Source organism: Diospyros lotus, chromosome 10 (genome assembly GCF_014633365.1).
Source record: "Diospyros lotus cultivar Yz01 chromosome 10, ASM1463336v1, whole genome shotgun sequence".
Taxonomy (NCBI): Eukaryota; Viridiplantae; Streptophyta; class Magnoliopsida; order Ericales; family Ebenaceae; genus Diospyros; species Diospyros lotus.
Window position 1 is genome coordinate 32,511,761 of NC_068347.1, and position 23,965 is coordinate 32,535,725.

Genomic DNA, 23,965 nt, shown 5'->3' on the forward strand with positions numbered 1-23,965 from the left:
TTAAAAGCATAAACCTTTTGATAACTATTGTTCTAGGTGGACCAGTTGCACCGAGTTTTATATTCTTAAAATATTTTTGATGCTATATTGTATCAAGTGTTATAAAATGTCATGAATCTAGAATATAATAGTAATTAAATAATAAATGAATTTTTTTTAATTATATTACAATTGTAGTGGTTTGTATTTAAAAAACAACTGCCTTTAGTTGTACTTAAATGAATATTTAGTAATCCTATTAGCGCCAAACCTTAGCTATCGGATTAATTTATAATGTTAATATAATTTAATTAAAAAATATTATTAAATGAAATTTAATTTCAAACTACTCTCTCAATTTCCCTCTTTTTCTGTCTCGGTTCTCCCTAATCTCGGTTCTCCCTAATCTCTCTCACTGTTTACGTTCTTAATTTTCTCCCATTTCTGCTGATCTATCTTCTCCAATTCATTCCAATCATCTCTTTTAAACTCTAGGTTGAATCCTAAGTATATGACAAATTGGTATGAAAGCAGTCGTTCCTCGACTGTTAATGTCCAACGGTTCTCGACGTGAATTCTGAATCAAGTTGACGACGGAAGAGACAGATCGAAACAAACCAATCGTTCCTCAGCGGTTTTTCTCTTTTAATTAATGTCCGACTGATATAGACTGCTGCTTTCCAACGCAGTTGATTCTCGGAACTTGATTCCGATGTACGCAGGTTGATTATCGGTGGAGAAGCAAATCTCGAGCTAAGAATTCAGGCGATCGATTATCCAACAGATTTGGCAGAATTCCAGCGAATGGAGGTTTAGGTGATAATCATACTGTGCAGATTCTGAGACGATAGATCCTAGCTGCAAATTGAAGGTAATTCTTGGTTAAGGGTCAGGAGATCCAGGTGCATCAGAGCAGCGAGTCAGTGCAGCTAGTTCTGACGAGCCAGGTGATTTCCGGTGTTCCAGGCGAGTATACTTCGGCTGATAATCGAAGCAGATCCACGCAAGCTACGCAAATTTCCGGCAGTCCGTGTTCGAATTTTGCAGGCGAAACAGGAGGTGATTTTCAGCTGCGTTTTTTGACGCTCCTTGATGATTGTGAATTTTGGGTAATTTGGTTCGGAATTGAAAAGCAACGCTGGAATAGGCAAATTTAGTTAAGTGAGGTTTGAAAACAGGAGAATTGTTGATCTGCCACGATCACAATCAGTGGCAAACAACTGCAGTGAACAGAGAAGAAAATTCAGAGCAAGTTCCTGGCCGACGATCTATCAAGCGATCAAACCACCAATGGCAGACGGCACTCGAATGAAGCAAATGGAGTCTTAGTTGCAGCAGGTGACGGCAACGGTGGCGGAGATGCAGACTCGTATGGGATCCATGGAGGTGACGATTGGAATGGTGGTGGATAAGAAGCTGGGCGATGTCGTGGATCGGTTGCGCGGGATATGGGCGATAAGATTCAAGAGATGCGGGAGCAGAGCAACATGCTGCGTGAGCAGATCCAACAGTTCATGCTCATGTTCTCCAACCAGAATCAAGTAAGGATCTCACATGACTTTACTCCTAGAGATAGTCTGGAACCAATCCTCCTGGGAATTGGAACCAACCACAGGGCAGTGGGATCCTCGGAGTTCGAGGTTGAATCGGCCTTTATGGGAGAAAATGTGGTGGAGAAGAGGCAGGAGATACATGTGACCACCCACCAATCCAGTTTTCCGGTGCTAAAACTAGAATTGCCTCTATTTGATGGGCAAAGACCTAGATGGTGGGTGAGGCGGTGCGAGAAATTGTTCAGCATGCATAAAGAGCCCAATAACCAGAGGGTTACCTTGGTATCTGCCTATCTAAATGATGTTGGAGATGTGTGGTTCCAGGGATGGTTCAGAGTTAGGGATGGTAGCCATTGGGATGAATTTGTTAGAGGTTTGGAGATCATGGCATGATGGATATAGTAGAGGAATTTAATAAGTTGAAAAAAGATGGGATAGTATAGGAATATCAACTCAGATTTGAGGAGTTGAAATCACTCATGCTGAGCTGTACCCCCACATGATCGAGGGATATTTCGTCTCAAGCTTCATCAGTGGCTTGAGTGATGACCTTAGGCCTACGGTGATGATGTTGAAGCCTAAGACAATGCAGGAAGCAGCTGAGGGTGCTTCACTGCAAGAGCTATTGGTGGAAGCCCTTATGACGAAACACTAGCTCCTAACTGAAATTCATCCTGCAAACAATTCGCAGGTGGAAGGAAATCCAAGTCATAGGGTTTATACTAACCCTAATTCAGCCAACTCTCTTTTGATGGAACAAAGGAGACAGGCAGGGCTGTGCTACTGGTGTGGAGAACAGTTTAGCCCAGGTCAAAGGTGTAGGAAACAATTACTATGTATGGAAGGACTGGAGGATGGAAAAGAAGAAGAAGAGCAAGTCGGCAGTGGGTGAAGAAATGGGAACAATTGCAGCAAGTTCTTGGGGACAAGAACTCTCTCTAAGGGGGGGAAGTTGTCATGACCCAAGGACATAGTAGAAATTAGATAATAGATGAATTTCTTTTTAATTGTATTGTAGTTGTGGCGGTTTATACCTAAAAGACAACTGCCTTCAGCTGTACTTGATTTGGATATTTGGAAGCCCCATTGGCGCCAAATCTTAGCTACCAGATTAGTATATAAGGCTGATACAATCTAATTCAAAAAGGGTAGAATATTATTGAATGAAATCTGATTTCAAACTCTCTCAATTTCCCTCTCTTTCCTTTGGTTCTCCCTAATCTCTCTCACTGTTTCTGTTCTTCCCTAATTCCCTCCCATTTCTTCTGATCTATCTTCCCCAATTCCTTCCGATTATCTCTTAAACCCTAGGTTGAACCCTAGGTACATGACATACAGGTGTATATCTATGAATATTTGTCGGCAAAATGCTCAGTTTTAACTCTCATCTGGGTCTATTTGTGTTCTGTAAATGTTAATTGGTTCAATGCAGCTTTGAGCAATTCTGCATCAATCTAACAAATGAGAAACTTCAGCAACATTTCAATCAGGTTTGTACAAATCTCTGCATCATTTTTTTAAGCATTTCTTGAAATTCTTTTGCAAACTAACTTCCTCCGTAAATTTCCCAGCATGTTTTCAAGATGGAACAAGAAGAATATACAAAAGAAGAAATTGACTGGAGTTATATAGAGTTTGTTGACAATCATGATATTCTTGATCTCATTGAAAAGGTTTGCTTCAATAAATATGGTTTATGTTACTGCCTTAAGTTTCCTATGCTTCTTTTTCATATTTTCTGCGTTTGTATAGGTTATATTAATTGTATTCTTCCTAAAGAGTATGTTTGAATTATGCCTGCTCTCATATGCCAAGTAATCTTTTCAAGGTAGAAGGCTTATTGTCCTACGTGGATATAATTTCTGAGTTCTGAAACAGTTGCGTAGTCATAGAATGACATATGATGAGTTTTGGTGGCTTTCTTACATGATTTTTATGCCAAGATTTCTGTGTAATCCACTTCTTCCTCCCTCTTACTGACGCTTAACTATTGTTTCATCATGATTCACAGAAGAGTTCAGTTTTAGTTTTGTTGGTTTTTTGGTTGTTATCTTCTATCTCATTTAAGAATTTTGTTTCTTACCTTCATTTTTTTGGCTTCTTTCCTTTTAGTCTCCCTTATTAGAAGAAGACTTGGTATATTTTCTTGTTTCTGATTAATTGTTATATATATTTCTGATATGTCCTTTTGTTGTTCAGAAACCTGGTGGCATCATTGCTCTTCTGGATGAGGCCTGGTATATATAAGATTATCAAAAAGAAAAATTGTTACTTTATTTCCTTTTAATTTATCTTGTGAAGAAATTAACTATGTTCAGATTATTTTCTATGTTTCCCCACTTGATTTGATTTTTTGCAATGGTGACTTTATCTTTTGTAGTATGTTTCCAAGATCAACACATGAAACATTTGCACAAAAGCTATACCAGACATTCAAAGATCATAAGCGATTCAGCAAGCCAAAATTGTCCCGTACTGACTTCACCATCTCTCATTATGCTGGTGATGTAAGTGTGCTTCAATTCTTAAGTTTACAGAAAGTTAGGATGGTCTCTATATTGCTAGAGAAAAGTATTAAACCTTAAAAATTCTCATTTCAGGTCACCTATCAAACCGAGCTCTTCTTGGACAAGAATAAAGATTATGTTATTGCAGAGCATCAAGCACTCTTGACTGCTTCAAGGTGCTCCTTTGTGTCTTGCTTATTCCCACCCTTACCCGACGAATCCTCAAAATCATCCAAGTTCTCATCAATAGGTTCTCGGTTTAAGGTCTGTTTTCTCCCCTAATACATTTGATTGATTCAAATCATGCATTTCTCTTAGGTACTATGTTGTCTACTTATTGCAGCTACAATTGCAAGCCTTGCTTGAAACACTGGGTTCAACTGAACCTCATTATATTCGTTGTGTGAAGCCAAATAATCTTCTGAAACCATCGATCTTTGACAACTCTAATGTACTTCAACAACTCCGGTGTGGGGTAAGCTTAATGACCTGGCCATTTTCACCATGAGTTAATGTATTCATATTCGATTTGAATGGACCATGGGCTTGATGTCTGTCTAACTCCAGGGAGTCATGGAGGCTATTAGGATAAGCTGTGCTGGGTTTCCCACTAGAAGAAAGTTTAATGAATTTATAGATCGTTTTGGCACCCTTGCCCCTGAAGTTTTGGATGGGCGGTAGTAACAATACCTTCCCTAACGTTCATAAGCTCTTGCAGGCTTGATAATTTTCTTGAACTATGTGCATTAACTTCCTTATTTCTTATATATTCAACCATAGATCTGATGAGGTAGCTTCTTGCAAGAGGCTTTTGGAGAAGGTGGGCCTGATCGGCTATCAGGTATATATTTTTCTTATATAAATGAAATTACACTTGTCATGAAGTAATATTATAGACCTCTATGGTTATTGTGTTGCTTTTTTTTTTCTTTTTTCTTTTTCTGTATAGAGAAATGGATAAGAAAATAAGTTTAGTATAACGACCACTCCTGTTAGGTAGAGCTGATATGGTCAGTGTACTGTCTAACATCAGGTGCATTACTTTCCCTGTAGCTTTCAATGCAGTAAAGTAGTTGCATCTTATTATGTTTGTGTTAGATTCTTCTATTTCACATCTTGGGGACATTGTTTAGTCATTGAAATTTTTTTATCTTTCTGTCAGATTATGATGTGTTGTCATGTCTTGACATGAGCACCTTAGTCTTTGTTAACATAAAAATGAAATGTTTTCCGATAAATATTACTGAGATTAAAAAATAATAATATAAAAGATAAAGTTAACCCTCTATTTAACAGCTTAATCTTTCAGATGAGCCGGTGGTTAACAATTCAACAAATATCATGGCATGCTCCTGATCAGGACCATATTGCTTTTTAATAACTGAAGTATTTTAGGACTACATTCCTCCTTGTGTTCGCCCCACATGCTTAATCCATATATTGAATTAGGTTTTTAGATGCATTAGCCTGCTGAATTGCACATTCTGTGAATGAGTTCTATATATGCAATATAACAGGTCCATTAAACTGCAGATTGGTACAACCAAAGTATTTCTTAGGGCTGGTCAGATGGCTGAACTAGATGCTCGAAGGAATGAGGTTTTAGGAAGATCTGCATGCACCATCCAGAGAAAAGTTCGTTCATACTTTGCACACAAAAAATTTATTGCAATGCGGCTGTCTTCCATCCAAATTCAAGCTCTTTGTAGAGGTGCCAATTTTTTTTGTTTTTGTTTTTATGCAATGTGTTGGCATATTGCTGATAACTACAGATTGTGAGCTAGGCCATCTAGTTGCTGACAAATTGAATTATACTTTTGACCTTCTGCTATTTGTTTTCTGGTTGATTAGGAGAAATTGCACGCATTCTCTATGAAAACATGAGGAAGGAAGCTGCTTGTCTGAGGATCCAAAAAAATGCACGTATGTATCTTTCTAAGAAGGCTTACAAAATGCTAATTTCCTCTGCTGTTACTATTCAAACGGGTATGCGCATGCTGGCTGCTCACCATGAGCTTCACTTCAGGAAGCAAACAAAGGCTGCAATTCTTATCCAGGTAATCTTAAATGTTTTCTTTAACTGAACGGTAGATATCTAGGTTGTCTAGTGAGTAATGATCTTCTAGATTACATTTCCTTTAATTTGTCATGTCATATAAACAACAACAATATATCAAACCTTTATCCCACTATCTGGCTACATGAATTCTAGCTCTCTAGTCATTTCTATGCATGGCTTTTTCTTCTGTAATGCCCTTATAACTCATGTCATACCTAATTTTCTTCCACCAAGTTTTTGTTGGTTTTCCTCTATTCTTTTGCTAAAATACTTGTTCCATTCCGTCCACTTTCCTTACAAGAGTCTCTAATGGTCTTCTTCTCACATGATTAACACCATCTTAATCACGTCTTACACATTTTATCTTCAATAGGAGCTACTTTGATCTTATTATGAACAACCTCATACCTAATTTTATCTTTTCTCTATAGTGGCACATCCATCTTAAAAACCTCATCTTTGACTCGCTAGTATTTTGCACATATTAGTGCTTTACCACCCAACACTCTGTTCCATAAAACAAAGCTGATTTTATAACTGTCCTATAAAGTTTTCCTTATAACTTTAATGGAATTTTACTATCACATAGAACATCTGATGCACTTTTCTATTTAACCATCTTTCCTTAATTTTACATCCTTGTTAATTTCTCCACCTTTTTGGATGATTGATCTAAGATACCTCAATTGATCTTTTCTTGGTATGATTTAATTTTCTAGTTTAACCATAACACCATCCACACACAACCTTTTTTTTTTTTACTAAACTTACACCCCATTATTCTGTTTTCACTCTACTCAACTTAAAATCCTTTAAATTCTTAAGTGCTCCTCCATATCTTGAGCTTAGTATTCATGCCTTCTTTTGTCTCATCCATCAACCTGATGTCATTTGCACAATAACATACACCAAATCACTTTACTGGAATATATGTAGCGAGTTCATCCATTACAAGGGAAATAGGTAAGACGCTTAAGGCAGATCCTTGATACAATTTGGCTAAAATGGAGAAATGCATCGGGGGTGTTATGTGATGGTAAAATCCCATTAAAATTGAAAGGAAAATTCTATAGAACAGTTATAAGACTAGTCTTGTTGTATGGCTCAGAATGTTGGGCAGTCAAATACCAACACGAGCAAAAGACGAGCGTAGCGGAGATGAGGATGTTAAGATGGATGTACGGATATACAAGAAAAGATAAAATTAGAAATGAGGTTATTCGTAATAAGATAGGAGTAGTGCCAATCGAGGAGAAGATGAGAGAGACTAGACTAAGATGGTTTGGTCATATGCGAATGAGACCAAGAGACGCTCCTGTGAGGAGAGTTGACGAAATGGAATAATTAGTCAAAAAAAAAGATAGAGGCAGACCCAAGAAGACTTTGGGAGAGACATTAAAGTTTGATATGAAGTATATGGATCTAAATGAAGATATGACAAAAGATAGAAATACATGAAAGTCTAGAATTTATGTAGCCGACCCCACATAGTGGGATAAAGGCTGGATATGTTGTTGTTGTTGTTGTTGTATACGTCTTTAATAACTTGTATATGAGCAATTCATACTTCTTTCTTCTTTGAAACCTCCATAAGACTTCTCTAGGAACTTTGCCATAAGCTTTTTCTAGATCTATAAACAAAATATGTAAATCCTTTTATTTATCTCTATCTTACACCTTTCTATTAGGTTTTCGACAAATATTTGGCTTTCATGGTTGACTTACCAAGCTTGAAACCAAATTTGTTTTTTGACACCTTGGTTTCTCTTCTTAATCTTTACTCAATCAGTCTCTCCCAAAGTTCCATAATGTGTCTCATTAGCTTAATTCTTCTATAATTTTCACTACTTTGAACATCTCCTTTATTCCTATAAATGGGCACTAAAGTGCTCTCCTTTGTCCCTCATCCCTTTTGATTTAAGGATCGTATTAAATAATGTTAACCAAAAAAATGTCCTCATCTCCCATGCATTTCCATACTCTTTATATTATTTCTTCCAACGGCTTTACTATCCTTCATCTTGTTTAATGCTCGTTGTATTTCATTTGGACATGTACATCTATAGAACATATAATTTCTATATTCTTCAAAGTTATTAGGATGCTTCAACATAACACTTGTTTCTCCACCTTCGTTGAATAACTTTGAGAAACTCCTTTCATCCCTTCTTGATTGCCTCCTCATTTACTAGCACTTTTTGGTTTCCTTCTTTTATGAATTTCACTTGACTTAAATTTCTTGTTTTTCTCTATTGCTTTAGCTAGTTTATATATATCTCTTTATCCATCTTCTTCAAATTTTCACAAGCTTTTTTGGCCGAACTATACATCTTTAGGTTTTCTTCATTATGATATTTATGTAGTCTTATATCAAGGAGTCCTAATTTTTATTTTCTCTTATATGTCTTCACTCCACTAACAAGACACTTTTTTGATTTGGATTTTTCCCTTTGATTCTTCTAGAACTATTTTTGTCGTATTTAGAATAACAACGACCATTTCACTTCACATTTGGTTAGCCTCTCCTTCTATAGTCCAATCTCTTCAGTCACACTTTTTCCTTGAAAATGATTTTTTTTTTTCACCTTTTAAATCCCACCATATGATTCTTGGGCTTCATTTGGTGGCATTTTTTCCCTCCATTTTTTGATATGGGCGTCAATGACCAAAAATCTATGGAGTGATCAAACATTCTCTTGGTCTAACTTTACAATCCTTACAAAATAAATGGTCCTTTTATTTCATATGAAAATTATTGGAAAAGTTCAAAGATGAATCCAAATTATCTCTATCACGGCTGAAAAATCAAGTGATAAGGTTGTTGGGAGTTTATAAGATGAAGTGATAAGAGATATACAAACAGAAGTGATAAGAGATAAGAGATAAGAGATAAGAGATAAGGTTGTTCTGAGAAAAAGGGGATGAGTCTGTTCCAACAAATAAGTTTTGCTGATTTTCTTTATCATCTAAGACTAGTTCAAATTTGTTTCTATATTTGTTCCTGCATTTTAGGAGATATTTTAGAAGGTTTTGTGTATATATAGGCTATACTTGAGTACAATAAAATATTGAGAAAGTATTTCCAATTAGTTGACTAAATTCTTCAACTACTCGAGTAAGCCTTCAAGTTACTCGAGTGGTTTTGTCCATTACTCAATTAATCTTTCTCCTTAATTGAGTAAAGCTTCCATTATTCTTCTTGTTTCAATTCTGTTAAAAAATTATCTATTTGGGTAGTTGATATGCCATTTTCATATGTGATTAAGTGTTCACCCCATTTTTAAAACCTTGCGTTTGCTAAGATGAGCTGATATGCCTTGGAAAATGCAAACTAGCTTTACCCTTATTATTTGTTTCTCCGAATCCATAACCTCCATTTACATCGCTTTACCCATTCCCTTTTCTACTGGCCACATGGCCATTTAAGTCATCAAAGCAATACATTTGTTCTTTAGATAAATAAGTATCATTATACCCTTAAAACATGACATGGGGTATAAGAGCTTTACAGAAGATATCACCATGGATAAAGAGATGGTTGGAAAGATAGAATTGGTGTAGCTGACCTCATTTAGTGACATTAGGGCTTGTGATTGTTGTTGTACATAAACATCATACCAATAAACAAAAGAATAGTCTTGTGGAGGCAAGTGTAGTAGTGCAATTCATAGGACCTAGACAGCTTGTGGAAGTAAGTAATTTGCTAACTTATGGATAGGGAATTACAAGTGCTAACCTATATGGAAATAGTGAGGCATATGTGGTTGAGACTTCACCCTTTTTTTTCCCTCATCCCTTTTTGTTGTTGCCAAAAATACAACAATTCAATTTTATGATGTGGGGTCCACTCGAGCTTGGGGTCGGGTGAAGTAAGGTTGCAGTGAGAGAAGTTGTCACAAGGGAGCTTGCCACAAGAATGCTTGCTGCAAGGATTTTGCCATTAGGATCTGTCTCGCCACAAGGATTTTCCTCGCCATAAGGTTTTCGCCACAAGGATCTTCCTTGCCACAAGGATTTGTCTTGCCACAAGGGTTTCGTCACAAGGATCTACCTTGCCACAAGGATTTTGCCACTGGGATCTGTCTCTCCGCAAGGGTTTCACCACAATGATTTCCCTCGCCACAAGGATTTGTCTTGCCACAAGGGTTTTGCCATAAGGATCTTCCTTGCCGCAAGGATTTCGCCACAAGGATTTTCCTCGCCGCAAGGATTTCGCCACAAGGATTTTCCTCGCCATAAGGATTTCACCACAAGGATTTGTCTTGCCACAAGGGTTTCGCCACAAGGATCTTCCTCGCCTCAAGGATTTTGCCACAAATATTTTCCTTGTCGCAAGGATTTTGCCACAAGGATCTGACCTTGTTGATACTCAAAAAGGGGTTAGAAGCCTCACAGGAATCCTAGCCTGCGACGACCCTTCAATGCCTAAGTTAGTACCGGATCTAGATAACTATTCACGAAAACAGTAAAAATGCAGCCAATGTGTCAAAATTTTATTGAAATCCAAAAGTCTTTTTCAATGTCCTGTAGCTGGGTATTTATAGGGCGCGATTCTCAAGGATGCATGGTACTGACATGCGTCGCTTGTTGAATGAACCATGTTCGAGGTGTGTGGCTGCAATCAAGTCTTTGCTGCAAGGCCGCTGCCGCAAAGGGGGCTCACGGCACACTGCCGTGAGCCTTTTTATTTTTTCTTTAAAAATTCTCATTTTTCTTGCTCCTGTTTTTTTGGGTACAACAATTGCCCCCTTTTCTTCTGTTTTGTCTTTAGACAAAATTGAAGAGTAAAATTTCAGCCAAATTGAGGGTGGCGTAGAGGTGCACTATCGCTAGCTTGGTTTTTGCCCCGGGGTAATTTTTTCATCGCCCATCATGCTTTCGACACTCTCCTATTGTGGAGTTAGGATGTTTTAAATTTAAGGTTTTCTTTAACTACTTCTATGATCGGACGTCTTTTGCTCCCCTTGACGACCCATATTCAAGAACCATTCATCACGAGGAATGAGCGATGTGTCCCTGGTTTAAATCATGGAACCCGTGTTGCGACCTTGAGTTCTCCAGGTGTTTCGATTCGGGGGGCATCTCATCGTCGAGCGTTCGTGCGACGTCTTGAGGGAAAACATATATTGTCTGAGTGGAGAACCTTCTAGGGGCGTCCGCCTTTCTCTTACGGGCTCGTCTACCATAGGTAATCTAGGTTTGGCCCAGGGTCTAACACGGGATTCTCGTCAAGCATTCGAATTTGCCGGGAGGCCTAGGCGCCAGATCGATCGAGGAGTCGGACCTAGCTTGGGGGTATAGCACCAGACTTAATCAAAGGATCCGGGTGAGCCTGCGGGCATAGACGTCAGAATACCTGAAGATCCTACGTCCGTCCGGGGTTATAGGCACCAGATTATCTCTAGGCGATCCGGCCCTCAGGGATAGCTTCCGACGTGGGATTCCTGCAGGGTGTTCGGGCTTGCCGGGAGCACCGAACTCAATAAAGGGATCTAGGTGAGCTTGTGGGCATAGGCGTTGAAGCATCCGGTGATCCCGAGATGGATCGTGGTGCGCCGAATTTTGTGTCCTTCATGTCCGTCTTTCGGGGTTGGTCTACCTCGGGGGATTTGGGTTTGGCCCATTGTTTGGTCCAAGATTCTTACTGAGTGTCCGAGTTTGTCGGGAGGCCTAGGCACTAGATCCACCAAGGAGTCAGGTCTAGCCAGAAGGCATAGCATCGGACTTAAACGTGGGATCGGGGTGAGCCTGCGGGCATAGGCATTGGATCATCCAGGGATCTTAGGCTAGCTAGAGGTCATCGGCACCAAATCACAACTGGGCGACTTAACTTCGGTGAGCGAAAATCATATCAGAACTGTCATATGGTTGCTCCACCTCTTTCCACGCCTTCCTAGGGATGGTCTACCTCAGGGAACCTGGGTTTGGCCAGTGGTCCAGCACGAGATTCCTACTAAATATCCGAGTTTGTCGGGAGGCTAGGCGCCAGATCAACCAAGGAGTCGGGTCTAGTCAAATGGCATAACACCGGACTCAAACGAGGGATTCGGGTGAGCCTACGGGCATAGGCATCAGATCTTTTGGTGATCCCGGGCCGGCTCGTGGTCATCGGCACCAGATTGCCACTAGGTGACTTACCTTCTGCAGCGGGTTATGCTCAAGCCATCGTACCTGCATCACATTCTACGACACACAAATAGTTGGCGGTGAATGGAGATTTTATGTGGTTCAACTTATAGTTTCGCCTACTCCACGGGAATACAAGGGGTGTATTCTTTTATTCATTAGGGGATATTATTACAAAGGAAAATTAAAGAGAATCCCAACCCTTGGCTAGATCGGGCAATGCTTCTGGTGACAGGCTCGGTCTTACGTCCCATGCTTTGTCCCTTTCACTGGAGCTCATGACTGGTAAAGCGGGGAAGTACCTCTCAAGGTGCATGGTGTTCCAAGTTTTGCCCATTGCCTTGCCTTGTAGCGTCTGTAGTATGCATGTGTTAGGTCTCAACATGTTCTGGATTCTGTAGGGACCTTCCCAATCAGGCCTGAGTTTCCCTTCCTCCTCTTTTACCTTCCCATGCGTCCAAAATTTCTGTTTGGACAATAAATTTCTTTGCTCGAGCAAATAACTCGGTTATGGAATCCGGTTCAGAGAAGGCTAGGGATCTTCTGAGTGGAGCGTATGAAGTCCCGTTGAACAGAGCTGACGCCGCTAGTTCGACCAGGAGATCCCTTGTAACTGCCGGGGTCCACATAGCAACGTATTGTCCGGTTCAGGTTGCAACCAATTCTCGGTTTTATCGCTCTGGGATTTAATCTCAAAACGCGCGTCACTATGTAGAACACCCTCCGCACTTATATGCCCAATTCCTCCCCTTTGCATGGCCGATGTGGGATTCGCCTAAGGTGCTTACATGCACCCCCCCTTGGGACTCAGCGTCCTCGCTGAGGTTTACCCCACCATCGCACTCAGAGGCTCGGGGGTCGTCTCTGATACCATTATTGTAACAGCCGGGGTCCACATAGCAACGTATTGTCCAGTTTAGGTCACAACTAATCCCTAGTTTTATTGCTCTGGGATTTAATCTCAAAACGCGGGTCATTATATAGAACACCCTCCGCACTTATATGCCCAATTCCCCCCCTTTGCATGGCTGATGTGGGATTCGCCTAAGGTGCTTACATCCCTTACCTCTTGCTTGTGGCTCTGAATCGTTCGATGTATTGCTTCAGGGATTCGTTGGGTCTTTGTTGCAAGCTCATCATATACATAACACTCTTCTTCTTCAGGATGTAGGCAGAGAACGCCTCTAGGAATTCTTTCTTCAGCTGCTCGAACGATCGTATATGCCCTGTCGGTAATTCAGTGAATCGCTGCTAATCTTGTCCCGCCAGGGAGAGTGGGAAAACTCTGCACTTAGTGTGTAACATCCCACATCGAGCAATAGGAAGGACCGGAACAACTTATCCTGATGGGCCTACGCGAACTTCCCAGGGGGGTCACCTATCCTTGGATTACCCCAGGTCAAGCACGCTTAACTTGGGAGTTCTTTGCAAATATTCAGCCCAAAAGGTATCCAGCTGTTGTTGTTTCCTTTCTTACACTATCCTCGATATATACTAACTTCTCTGGGCTCTCGGGGTATTACATTCTCCCCCCCTTAAGCACATGACATCCTCGTCATATGACCTTACAACCGGTCCCAGATCTCCCCCCTTGCATGGCCGATGTGGGATTCGCCTAAGGTGCCTACACGCACCCCCCATAGGGGCCTACACACACCCCCCTCGGGACTCAGCCTCCTCGCTGAGGTTTGCCCCACCACCGCGCTCAGAGGCTCGGGGGTCGGCTCTGATACCACCTGTAACATCCCAGATTGAGCGATAGGAAGGATCGGAACAACTTATCCTGATGGGCCTACGCGAACTTCCCAGGGGGGTCACCCATCCCTGGATTACCCCAGGTCAAGCACGCTTAACTTGGGAGTTCTTTGCCAATATTCAGCCCAAAAGGTATCCAGCTGTTGTTGTTTCCTTTCTTACACTATCCTCGATATATACTAACTTCTCTGGGCTCTCTGGGTATTACATAGTGACCTCATTTCACCCATGCAACGCGGCCATTGCGATGAAATGTTGCATGTGTTTCTCTAGGTCTTCCTTCCCCAAATATACTGAAAGTTGCGGCAGTTTGAACCCTAGTTGCATTGGTTGATTCTGGAGTTCTTCAGATAGAGGAAACTCTTTCGGGGGCGTTTCCTTTGGCACCATCATTACTTGTTTATGTTCCAGTACCTCTTCTATGAGGTGTTTGAAGTTAGACGCCTCGAGCGTTTCCTTTTTTGCTTCACTTTTGCAAGGGGATGGGACGTAGAGAGCCCTTGAGTGGGTCCCTGCCGTCTCTTCATATATGGGGGCTTTTCCAGCGCATTTATCATATTCCCTCCTCTGGTCTGCCATTTCTGGGATTTGATTGTTCGGTCTTGGGGTTCCGATCCTTACCCCCCGCCCCGTGGTCCTTGGAGGGTTATCTTGGGATCTTCAGTGCTCTCTCCTAGTGCCTGTTTACCCCATGTGAGGGATGTGGATGTCAAGCATTAGCTCATGTAATAAACCGGTGATTCCTTGTAGTCTTCTCATACCCTCCTCGTTATTCATCCTGAGCTCCTTATTTTGGTGTTTCAGCTTCTCAAAATTCTTTTGCAATTGTTCATAATCTGAGAGTAGGACGGTGGGTGGGGCTATCCCAGAGGGTCCCGGACGTACTGAATTCGCCACGAGGCTTCTACTTGGAATTGAGGACTGCCCAAGAGAGTGTTGTTCCTGACTAACGGGAGCTACAAGCGGGATTGGATTCCCTCGCCCTGTCGCATATCTCCTCAATCTAACTGCATGTACCTCTCCCTGTTTTGAATGCTCCATGCCTCCCAGTTCTGCAGTCTGGTTGCCTTCGAGCATAGGAGTGCTTCCTGAGCGTACCTCGTTGTCTGGGTGACCTTCTAGAAATCCAGGTACTATAGGGTGCAGCTGGCTGGGGTCTCTCGTGGTTCCTGTCCGGGTACGAGCGCTCTTTCGGGTGGGATTAGGTGGGTTTGTTAAACCAGCTAACCTTGTCCCTCTTGGCATCTTGTATTAAGATTGGTTTTTGGTCATGTTTCCCACATACGGTGCCAAATTGTTGTTGCCAAAAATACAATAATTAAATTTTATGATGTGGGGTTCACTTGAGCTTGGGGTCGGGTGAAGTAAGGTTGCCATGAGATAAGTTGCTGCAAGGGAGCTTGCCATAAGGATGCTCGCCGCAAGGATTTTGCCACTAGGGTTTGTTTCGTTGCAAGGATTTTGCCACAAGGATCTTCCTCGCCACAAGGATTTGTCTTGCCATAAGGGTTTCGCCACAAGGATCTACCTCGTCGCAAGGATTTTGCCATTGGGATTTGTCTCGCCGCAAGGGTTTCACCACAAGGATCTTCCTCGCCACAAGGATTTCTCTTGCTACAAAGATCTTCCTCACCATAAGGATTTTCCTCGCCGCAAGGATTTTGCCATAAGGATCTTCCTCGCCACAAGGATTTCGCCACACGGATTTGTCTTGCCACAAGGGTTTTGCCACAAGGATTTCGCCACAAGGATCTGACCCTGTTGATACTCAGAAAAGGGGTTACAAGGCTCGCGAGAATCTTCACCCGTGATGACCCTCCGATGCCTAAATCAGTACCGGATCCAAATAACTATTCACGAAAACAGTAAAAATGTAACTAATGTGTCAAAATTTTACCAAAATCCAAAAGTCCTTTTCAATGTCCTATAGCTGGGTATTTATAGGGCGCGATTCTCAAGGATGCATGTTACTGACACGTGTTGCTTGTTGAATGAACCATGTTTGAGGTGTGTGGCTGCAATCAAGTCTTTGTCGCGAGGCCTTGCGACACACAGCCGCAAGGCCATGCCACAAGGCCGCTATCGCAAGGTCTTGCAGCACACTGCCACAAGGACTTGCCACAAAGGGGGCCCGCGGCACACTACCGCAAGTGGGCTTGTGGCACACTGCTGGGAGCCTTTTTATTTTTTCTTTAAAAATTCTCATTTTTCTTACTCTTGATTTTCTGGGTACAACACTTTTGATATTCCATATTTAGCATTTCCAAATCATTCATTAAACTCATTTTCTATAATGTGACATGAGTACTGCTTTGTTGATACAGTTGTAGGGATCTGACCCTTATGATTATCTTAAATTCAGAGTTTGACATAGTTGGATGTGTGTGAATTTGTTTTCTTTTTCTGTGCTTAAAATAAAGTGTGTGTCAATCTAGAATTAATGATGTATAAGTAGAGAATAGAAAATGAACATGAATGCATTGTAGCACCCTTGTACTCTTCAGACATTTTAACTTGGGCTTCTGTTAGTAATTACCTTGGAAATTCCTTACTCAAGGACTGTTTATTTTTGGTAAATTGCAATAATAGATGATCTTAAGAACTCCTTACAGGTGCCCAAAGACCACAGGCTGGAGGGCTTAACATGAGAGAATAAAGCTTATAGTAAAAGAAAGATCTATCCCGAGGGACTAGGACCAAAGAATATATTTACATAAATCCATGCAAAAATTGGAGTGGGATAGTATAATAAACATAAAACTGTAAACATAATCTCAAGCTGCCTCTTTTTGTTGAATTGCAAAAGCTTTTATTTATTATTTATATATTTTTTTGGGGCCTTGGGGGGGGGGGGGGGGGGGGGGGTGTGCATGTCTACAAATTATGAATAGTTTTTGGTCAAATATCTGTGATCTTTTTCTCTTCATATGGGAGCACTATCTTCATTGTCCAGATGTTAAAGGAAGAATTTTGCAGATCGTCCTCAATGTAATCTTTGGAGTTTTGCTCCAACTTAGAACACACTTCAAGAGCCTAAAGCATGTTTTTGTGTGAAAAGCATAAAGGATGTTAAAGCATGAGGATGAATCCGTAATGTTTGACTTACTTTCACTTGTGAAGGTTGTTTTGCCTACTTATACTCTTGTTAGTTGGGAATAATAAGCAATGCTACCAACAATCAAACACTTGAGAAGTCACATTTTGCTAATTGCCTTTTTGGTTGCCATTGCTTTACCACTATTGAGAGTAAAACTAGTAATATAAAAAATAAAGCTACTCATCTATCTAAAAGCTTATCTAATAGCTTAAACTTAACGATTTAACATGGTACCAGAGCATGTAAAGGTCTTGAGTTCAAATCTCATCGCTAACCCAACATTTCATTTGTTGCACATGTTTGGACTAGTTATATAGTGTACCTTGGCTACACATGAAGCAGTGTGTTGAGAGTAAAATTAGTAATATAAAAGATAAAGTTAACCCTCTATCTAATAGCTCAAGCTTTTAGATAGGATGGTGGTTAACAATTTAACAATCACAAACAATCTACTGGTGAAATGATAATGACAACTTTCAAGTTAGCTTCTTTGCCTTTTATTTTGAACATAAAGAGCCCACATTCAATTGAAACAACCTATTCCATGTAATTTCCTGTATTTCTTAGAAAATGAAAAATGACTCTTTTTCAATAAAATATCCAATGATTTCACACTTCCCATGGGGAAACCCCTTTTTGGGACTCAAAAGGTGTTTAATATATCTGGGCCAAAATCCCTTCTACATTGTGAGCTCTGATTTGGATTTTGCTTTTGTTATTTTAAACTAAAAGGGAAGCCCAAAGCATGATTACTTTATTTCCTGTGGAACCAATCTGCTTGATTGCAACATGGGTAGCCTGGGATCCAACTTTACTTCATCATACACAAAATGCTACCACATGTTTAGCCCATTAACTTCTGTCCTACCTAGGTTAACACCTCTAGTATTGAAGTGTATGCCAGCATGGACCTGACAACATGGTATGTTTCACCCACGAGTAAGTTACTAAAAGATTGGAAATGCACCGATGCGAAGAGCTACTGATTGCACCTTAAGCATGAAAATGTGGGATCTTTTCCAAACCCTCCTTACTATCGATTTAGGTGACAAAATTCCCACCCAGAGGGGCAGATGTCCATGCATTGCCATAATGGTAGACAATACTTGATCATACCTGTTGGATGAGAATTCAGAAAAAGAAGAAGACTTTTATCTCCTAATTTTTAGGAGATAGTGTTTCCTAGATTTTAGGAGTAGATAGCTCAAATCCTTTCCTACTTTATAGGAAAGAGATTAGGCTAGAACTTGTATATATTCTCTAAAACCTCTCCGAATTAATTAAGCAAGAATTCTTGAATTTTCCAAAGACTTGTTTCATGGTATCAGAGCCCTATTCAATCAAAAACCTGCAGTAACTCTCTCCAGTTTTATCCATGGCCAAAACCAATCCAAACCCAACCCTAACCAAGGCTTTTGCCACTTCTTCTCCGAGTACTTCTATCCCACCTCCAGTGCCATATAATCTCACTACAACATCTATTGATAACCATCCTCTACAAATTACTCAACATAAACTAAATGGGAGTAATTTTAGGGAATGGTCTCAATCGATGATGTTAGTGATCAAAGGAAAAGGAAAATCTGGTTATCTAACCGGATTGATTCCTACTCCACCATCTACTGTAGACAACTATGGTCTTTGGGAGGCAAAAAATTCCACAATCATGGCTTGGTTGATAAATTCTATGGAGCCGAAGATTGGGAGAACATACCTATTCTACAAAACAACCAAGGAAGTTTGGGAATTAGTCCAAGAGATGTATTCAGATTTGGAGGATTTCTCTCAATGTTTTGAAATTTGATCGGCTATTAGAATAACCAAACAAAGTATGAATAGTGTGACTGAATACTTTAATACTTTGGTGGAGTTATGGCATGAGATGGATATGTTTTATACACTTAGTTGGGAATCTCCGGCTGATAGTACTCAATACAATAAGATGATAGAAAAAGATAGAATTTTTGACTTCCTACATGGCCTTAACCCTGATTTGGATGAAGTTCAGGGAAGGATATTGGGTACAAAGCCCCTACCATCTCTCAAGGAAGTTTTTTCTGAAGTTAGAAGGGAAGAGAGCAGGCGAAAAGTGATGCTTCAACACCCATCAGATCCAGTTTTTTCCCACCAGAATTCAGCCCTTGTGTCCGTTAAACAAGGGAATTTTTTACAAGGAATCAAGTGAAGGAAAAAGTGTGGTGCGACCATTGCAAAAGGCCCAACCATATTAAGGAAAATAGCTGGAAGATCCATGGCAAACCAGCAAATTGGAAGCCACAGCTAAGGAAAGATAATCCCAAGCCACGGCTAAGGAAAGATAATCCCAAATCAGCTTACAATGCTAAGGCTCCAAGAAAAAATAAACCAAGTTTGAATCTATCCGAAGACCAAATTCAAGTCTTGTACAGGCTGCTAAATCAAGGTACAGCCCAACCAAGCACTAATAATCCTCAGTCTCAATCCACTGCCTCTCTAGCATTGCAAGGTAATCTCCAGCACTATTCATTGGTTTCTAAACATTTTTCTAAGAATACATGGGTGATTGACACGGGTGTATTAGACCATATGACAAATTCAGCAAAGTCTATGATTGATTATACCCTATGTGCCTCGTCCCTTAACATATCTATGGCAAATGGAACCACTTCACCAGTTTTGGGTATGGGAACAGTAGGTATGTCAAAACTGAAGCTAAATTCTGTGCTACATGTTCCTGGTTTGAAACATAATTTGCTATTAGTTAGCCGGATCACTAAGGATATGAGTTGCAATGTAATTTTCTATCATTCCTATTGTGTTTTTCAGGATCAAGCCTCGGGAAGGATGATTGGCAATGCTAAAGTGATGGACGGTCTTTATTGTCTTGCAATAGATCTTCCTAATTCCTCTTTAAATAAAGCTATCCTAAGTGTAAGCACAAATGCCAAAGTCTTGTTATGGCATAAACGCTTAGGACACCCTAGCCTTCCTTACCTTAAATTTTTGTATCTTGATTTTTTTAGCAATAAAGAGCAGATTCTTACATGTGAACAATGCACTCTTGCTAAACAACCGAGATGACATCATCCTATTCAATTGTGTAAACCCTCTAAACCCTTCTATTTAATTCATAGTGATATTTGGGGACCCTCTAAACAACCTAATATCACAGGTGCTAGATGGTTTATTACTTTTATAGATGATCATTCTAGGACTTGTTGGGTGTATTTAATGAAGGAAAAATCAAAAGCTTGTAACATATTCAAACGATTTCACAAGTTAATTGAGAATATGTTTCAAACTTCTATAAAAATCCTTCGAATCGATAATGGCAGAGAGTATTTTTCAAATGATTTCACGAACTACTTGGCCGAGCATGGTATCTTTCACCAAAGCTCTTGTCCAATACACCCCAACAAAATGGTGTGGCTGAAAGAAAAAAATCGTCATCTCCTAGAAGTGGCTAGAGCCATGATGTTTACCACAAATGTTCCTCACTCCTATTGGGGAGAAGCTGTCGTCACTGCCGCTTACTTAATCAACCGTCTCCCTTCAAAAACCCTACAATTCCAAACACCCCTTAGCATCCTTAGCACTGTGTATCCTAACATTTCTTCCTTTCTTTCTATTGCCCCAAGGGTCTTTGGATGCATTGTGTATGTTCACAACAATGCCCTATCTCGAGCAAAATTGGACCCTAAGGATAAAAAATGCATCTTTGTGTGGTATTCTCCCTCTCAAAAGGGATACAAGTGCTATTGTCCTTCTAATCACAGATTTTTTGCTTCCATTGATGTGACATTCTATGAGGATCATCCATTTTATTCCACTACCACACCTCAAATAGTCCCGAATGATCCTTCTCCTCCTTTGTTTTCCATTGATCCTTTTCTACCAGTGTGTTCTCAAGGGGGAGAATACTCAGTGTCTCATGATCACACACTAGTAGAACATAATTCTAACCATACCTCAGATTCTGATCCAGCCCCACATCAGCCCCCACCTACATCAACAACCAATAACCCTAACCCTTTATTTTTCTACTCATGAAGACCTAAAGGCCAGCCAGAACCAAAGAAAAACCAGCCATCACTTTTTGAGGCTGGTCCTTCAGAGGAAAACACTGATAATGACAAGGGGACAGCCACACTCAATGCTGACAGCAATGCTAGAGGAGAAGATGATTTGGATTGGGCTGTTCCTATAGCATTGAGGAAAGGGGTAAGATCATGTGTTAAATACCCAATGTCTAATCATCTAACATATGCAAAATTGTATCCACAGTTTAGGAGTTTTGTGGCTAAGATTGACAGCATGGACATCCCCAAGAATATTCAAACTGCTATGAATAATCCTAAGTGGAGAATGGCCGTGATGGAAGAGATGGCTGCCTTAGTGGGAAACAAGACTTAGGAGATGGTTCCATTGCCACCAAACAAGAAATTGATCGCTGTAAGTGGGTATTTATAATAAAACACGAGGCTGATGGAAGTATTGAATGATACAATGCTAGGTTGGTTGCACAAGGCTTTACTCAAACCTATGGTATCGACTATGAAGAGAGATTTTCCCCGGTTGCTAAGCTAAACTCCATTCGGGTATTATTATCTCTTGTTGTAAATTTTTATTGGCCCCTTTTCCAATTTGACATTAAGAATGCTTTCCTTAATGAAGATTTGGATGAGGAGATCTATATGAGGGTTCCCCCCGGTTTTGAGCAAGAAGTTGATAGTGGAAGTGTGTGCAAACTTAAGAAGTCCCTCTATGGACTAAAACAATCACCGAGGGCTTGGTTCCATAAATTTAGCATGACACTTAACTGGCTAGGATACAAACAAGGCCAATCCGATCATACCTTGTTCATTAAGCACAATTAAAATGGAAAAAAAGGCTATATTGATTGTTTATGTCGATGATATTATTATGACAGGGGATGATTTGCAAGAAATTGATAATCTTAAGGAGCAATTGAAGGCTGAGTTTGAAGTAAAAGACCTAGGAACCATGAGGTATTTCCTAGGTATGGAGGTAGCCCGAAGCAAATAAGGCCTATTCATCTCACAACGGAAATATACTTTGGATTTGCTAAAGGATATAGGAATGATAGCCTGTAAATTAGCTGGAACTCCCCTAGAGAAAGGCTGGAAATTTGAAGAGAATGGTGATGATGCTCTGGTGGACAAAAAGAGGTATCAAAGGTTAGTTGGAAGATTAATTTATTTGTCCCTAACTAGACTAGATATAGCCTATTCAGTGAGTGCAATAAGCCAATATATGCATTCACCTACTGAAAAACATTTGAAGGCTGTTCAACATGTTCTAAGGTATTTAAAGGGGACACCTGGGAAGGGATTGATGTTCAAGAAAACTGAAAACAGGGGAATTGAAGGCTATGTGGATGCAGATTTGGCTGGATCTAGAGATCACAACCAATCCACTTTAGGGTATAGTACTAAGGTATTTGGAAATGTAGTTACATGGAGGGGCAAGAAGTAATCAGTTGTGGCTTGCAGTAGTGCCGAAGTTGAGTTTAGGGCTATTGCGCATGGGATATGTGAGGTGATTTGGCTAGAAAGACTAATGGAAGACTTGGGGATAATTCTATCTCAACAAACAAAGGTATTTAGTGATAGAAAATCTACTATTAGCATTGTTAAAATTCAACGCAACATGATCGAATGAAGCATGTAAGAATTGATAGAAGCTTTATAAAAAGGGAGATTGAAGGAGGGATAAATTTGTCCTATATACCTTCTAGTGATCAAGTGGTCGATGTCTTAACAAAAATGGTTGCAAAACCAGCCATTGAGTTCCTAATTAGAAAGATGGAAATGACTTCCATCTATTCGCCAACTTGAGGGGGAGTGTTGGACGAGAATTCAGAAAAAGAAGAAGAAGAAGTCTAAATTGATAAGGAGTGGAGAAGCTTTACAAGACTTGGTAGATATCAAGATTATCCTAGGATGTTTTTAGTAGTAGATAATTGTTGTAAATATTATCTTGTATCTATTTTTATCTCCTAATTTTTAGGAGATAGTGTTTCCTAGATTTCAGGAGTAGATAGCTCAAATCCTTTCCTACTTTATAGGAAAGAGATTAGGCTAGAACTTGTATATATTCTCTAAAACCTCTTGGAATTAATTGAGCAAGCATTCCTGAATTTTCCAAAGACTTGTTTCAATACCCTTCCTTGTTCGGTCTGTGTGATGCACTCTCCTTGACTGGAGTATTAGATATTGTACATATTTTTACTGTTTGCGTTGTATAGCTGGCAGGTGTAGGTGTAACTGTTTCTGGTTATTTTTGTTATAGCTATTTATATAGCTGGTTTGATGTACTGTTATTTGACGACTTCTTGCAATAAGAAAGTCTCTCGATTTTCTCTTCCATCAATGTCTAACATGGTATAAGGGTGGGTTGTCATCCTTGTCTGAAATTCATAGATCGTCTTTGTCCTTCTTTCATCCACCATTTCTTTTGATCATTCTTTCCATCATCTCTGTTGTCCTCCTCGATTGCCATGGCCTTGCCTGGATCCAATGATTCCACTGTTCATAGGACCTCGATTATTCATTCCACCATCGTCAAACCTTCTAGCCCTTATTTTCTTCATCATTCGGACAGTCCTGGTTTGGTCCTTGTATCGCAGCCTCTGACCAGAGATAACTACGCCTCCTGGAGCCGAGCAATGTTGATCGCACTTTCTGGGAAGAACAAACTAGGGTTCATTGATGGATCTATTCCAAAACCTGAAGGTACTAATTCGAACATTCTCCATGCTTGGATTAGGAACAATAACATGGTGATTTCCTGGATCCTGAATTCTGTTTCTAAAGAAATTTCGGCTGGTATCATTTACTCTAATTCGGCATTAGAGATCTGGCTTGATCTTAAAGATCGATTCCAACAG

At 40.2% G+C, this 23,965-nt stretch overlaps 1 protein-coding gene across 1 annotated transcript in view; it reads left to right on the forward strand.

The window, feature by feature from the left end:
* Window positions 1-20,153, forward strand: part of LOC127811247 (myosin-6-like) — a 40,986-nt gene extending 20,833 nt beyond the window's left edge. The window contains exons 12-22 of the mRNA XM_052350957.1: window positions 2,965-3,022; window positions 3,104-3,205; window positions 3,732-3,769; window positions 3,913-4,039; window positions 4,133-4,303; window positions 4,383-4,514; window positions 4,607-4,716; window positions 4,820-4,880; window positions 5,573-5,750; window positions 5,891-6,096; window positions 19,882-20,153. Of these exons, the coding sequence (XP_052206917.1) occupies window positions 2,965-3,022; window positions 3,104-3,205; window positions 3,732-3,769; window positions 3,913-4,039; window positions 4,133-4,303; window positions 4,383-4,514; window positions 4,607-4,716; window positions 4,820-4,880; window positions 5,573-5,750; window positions 5,891-6,096; window positions 19,882-20,136 (1,438 nt within the window). The 3' untranslated portion in view covers window positions 20,137-20,153. The remainder of the gene's footprint in view (window positions 1-2,964; window positions 3,023-3,103; window positions 3,206-3,731; window positions 3,770-3,912; window positions 4,040-4,132; window positions 4,304-4,382; window positions 4,515-4,606; window positions 4,717-4,819; window positions 4,881-5,572; window positions 5,751-5,890; window positions 6,097-19,881) is intronic.
* Window positions 20,154-23,965: the final 3,812 nt, after the last annotated feature.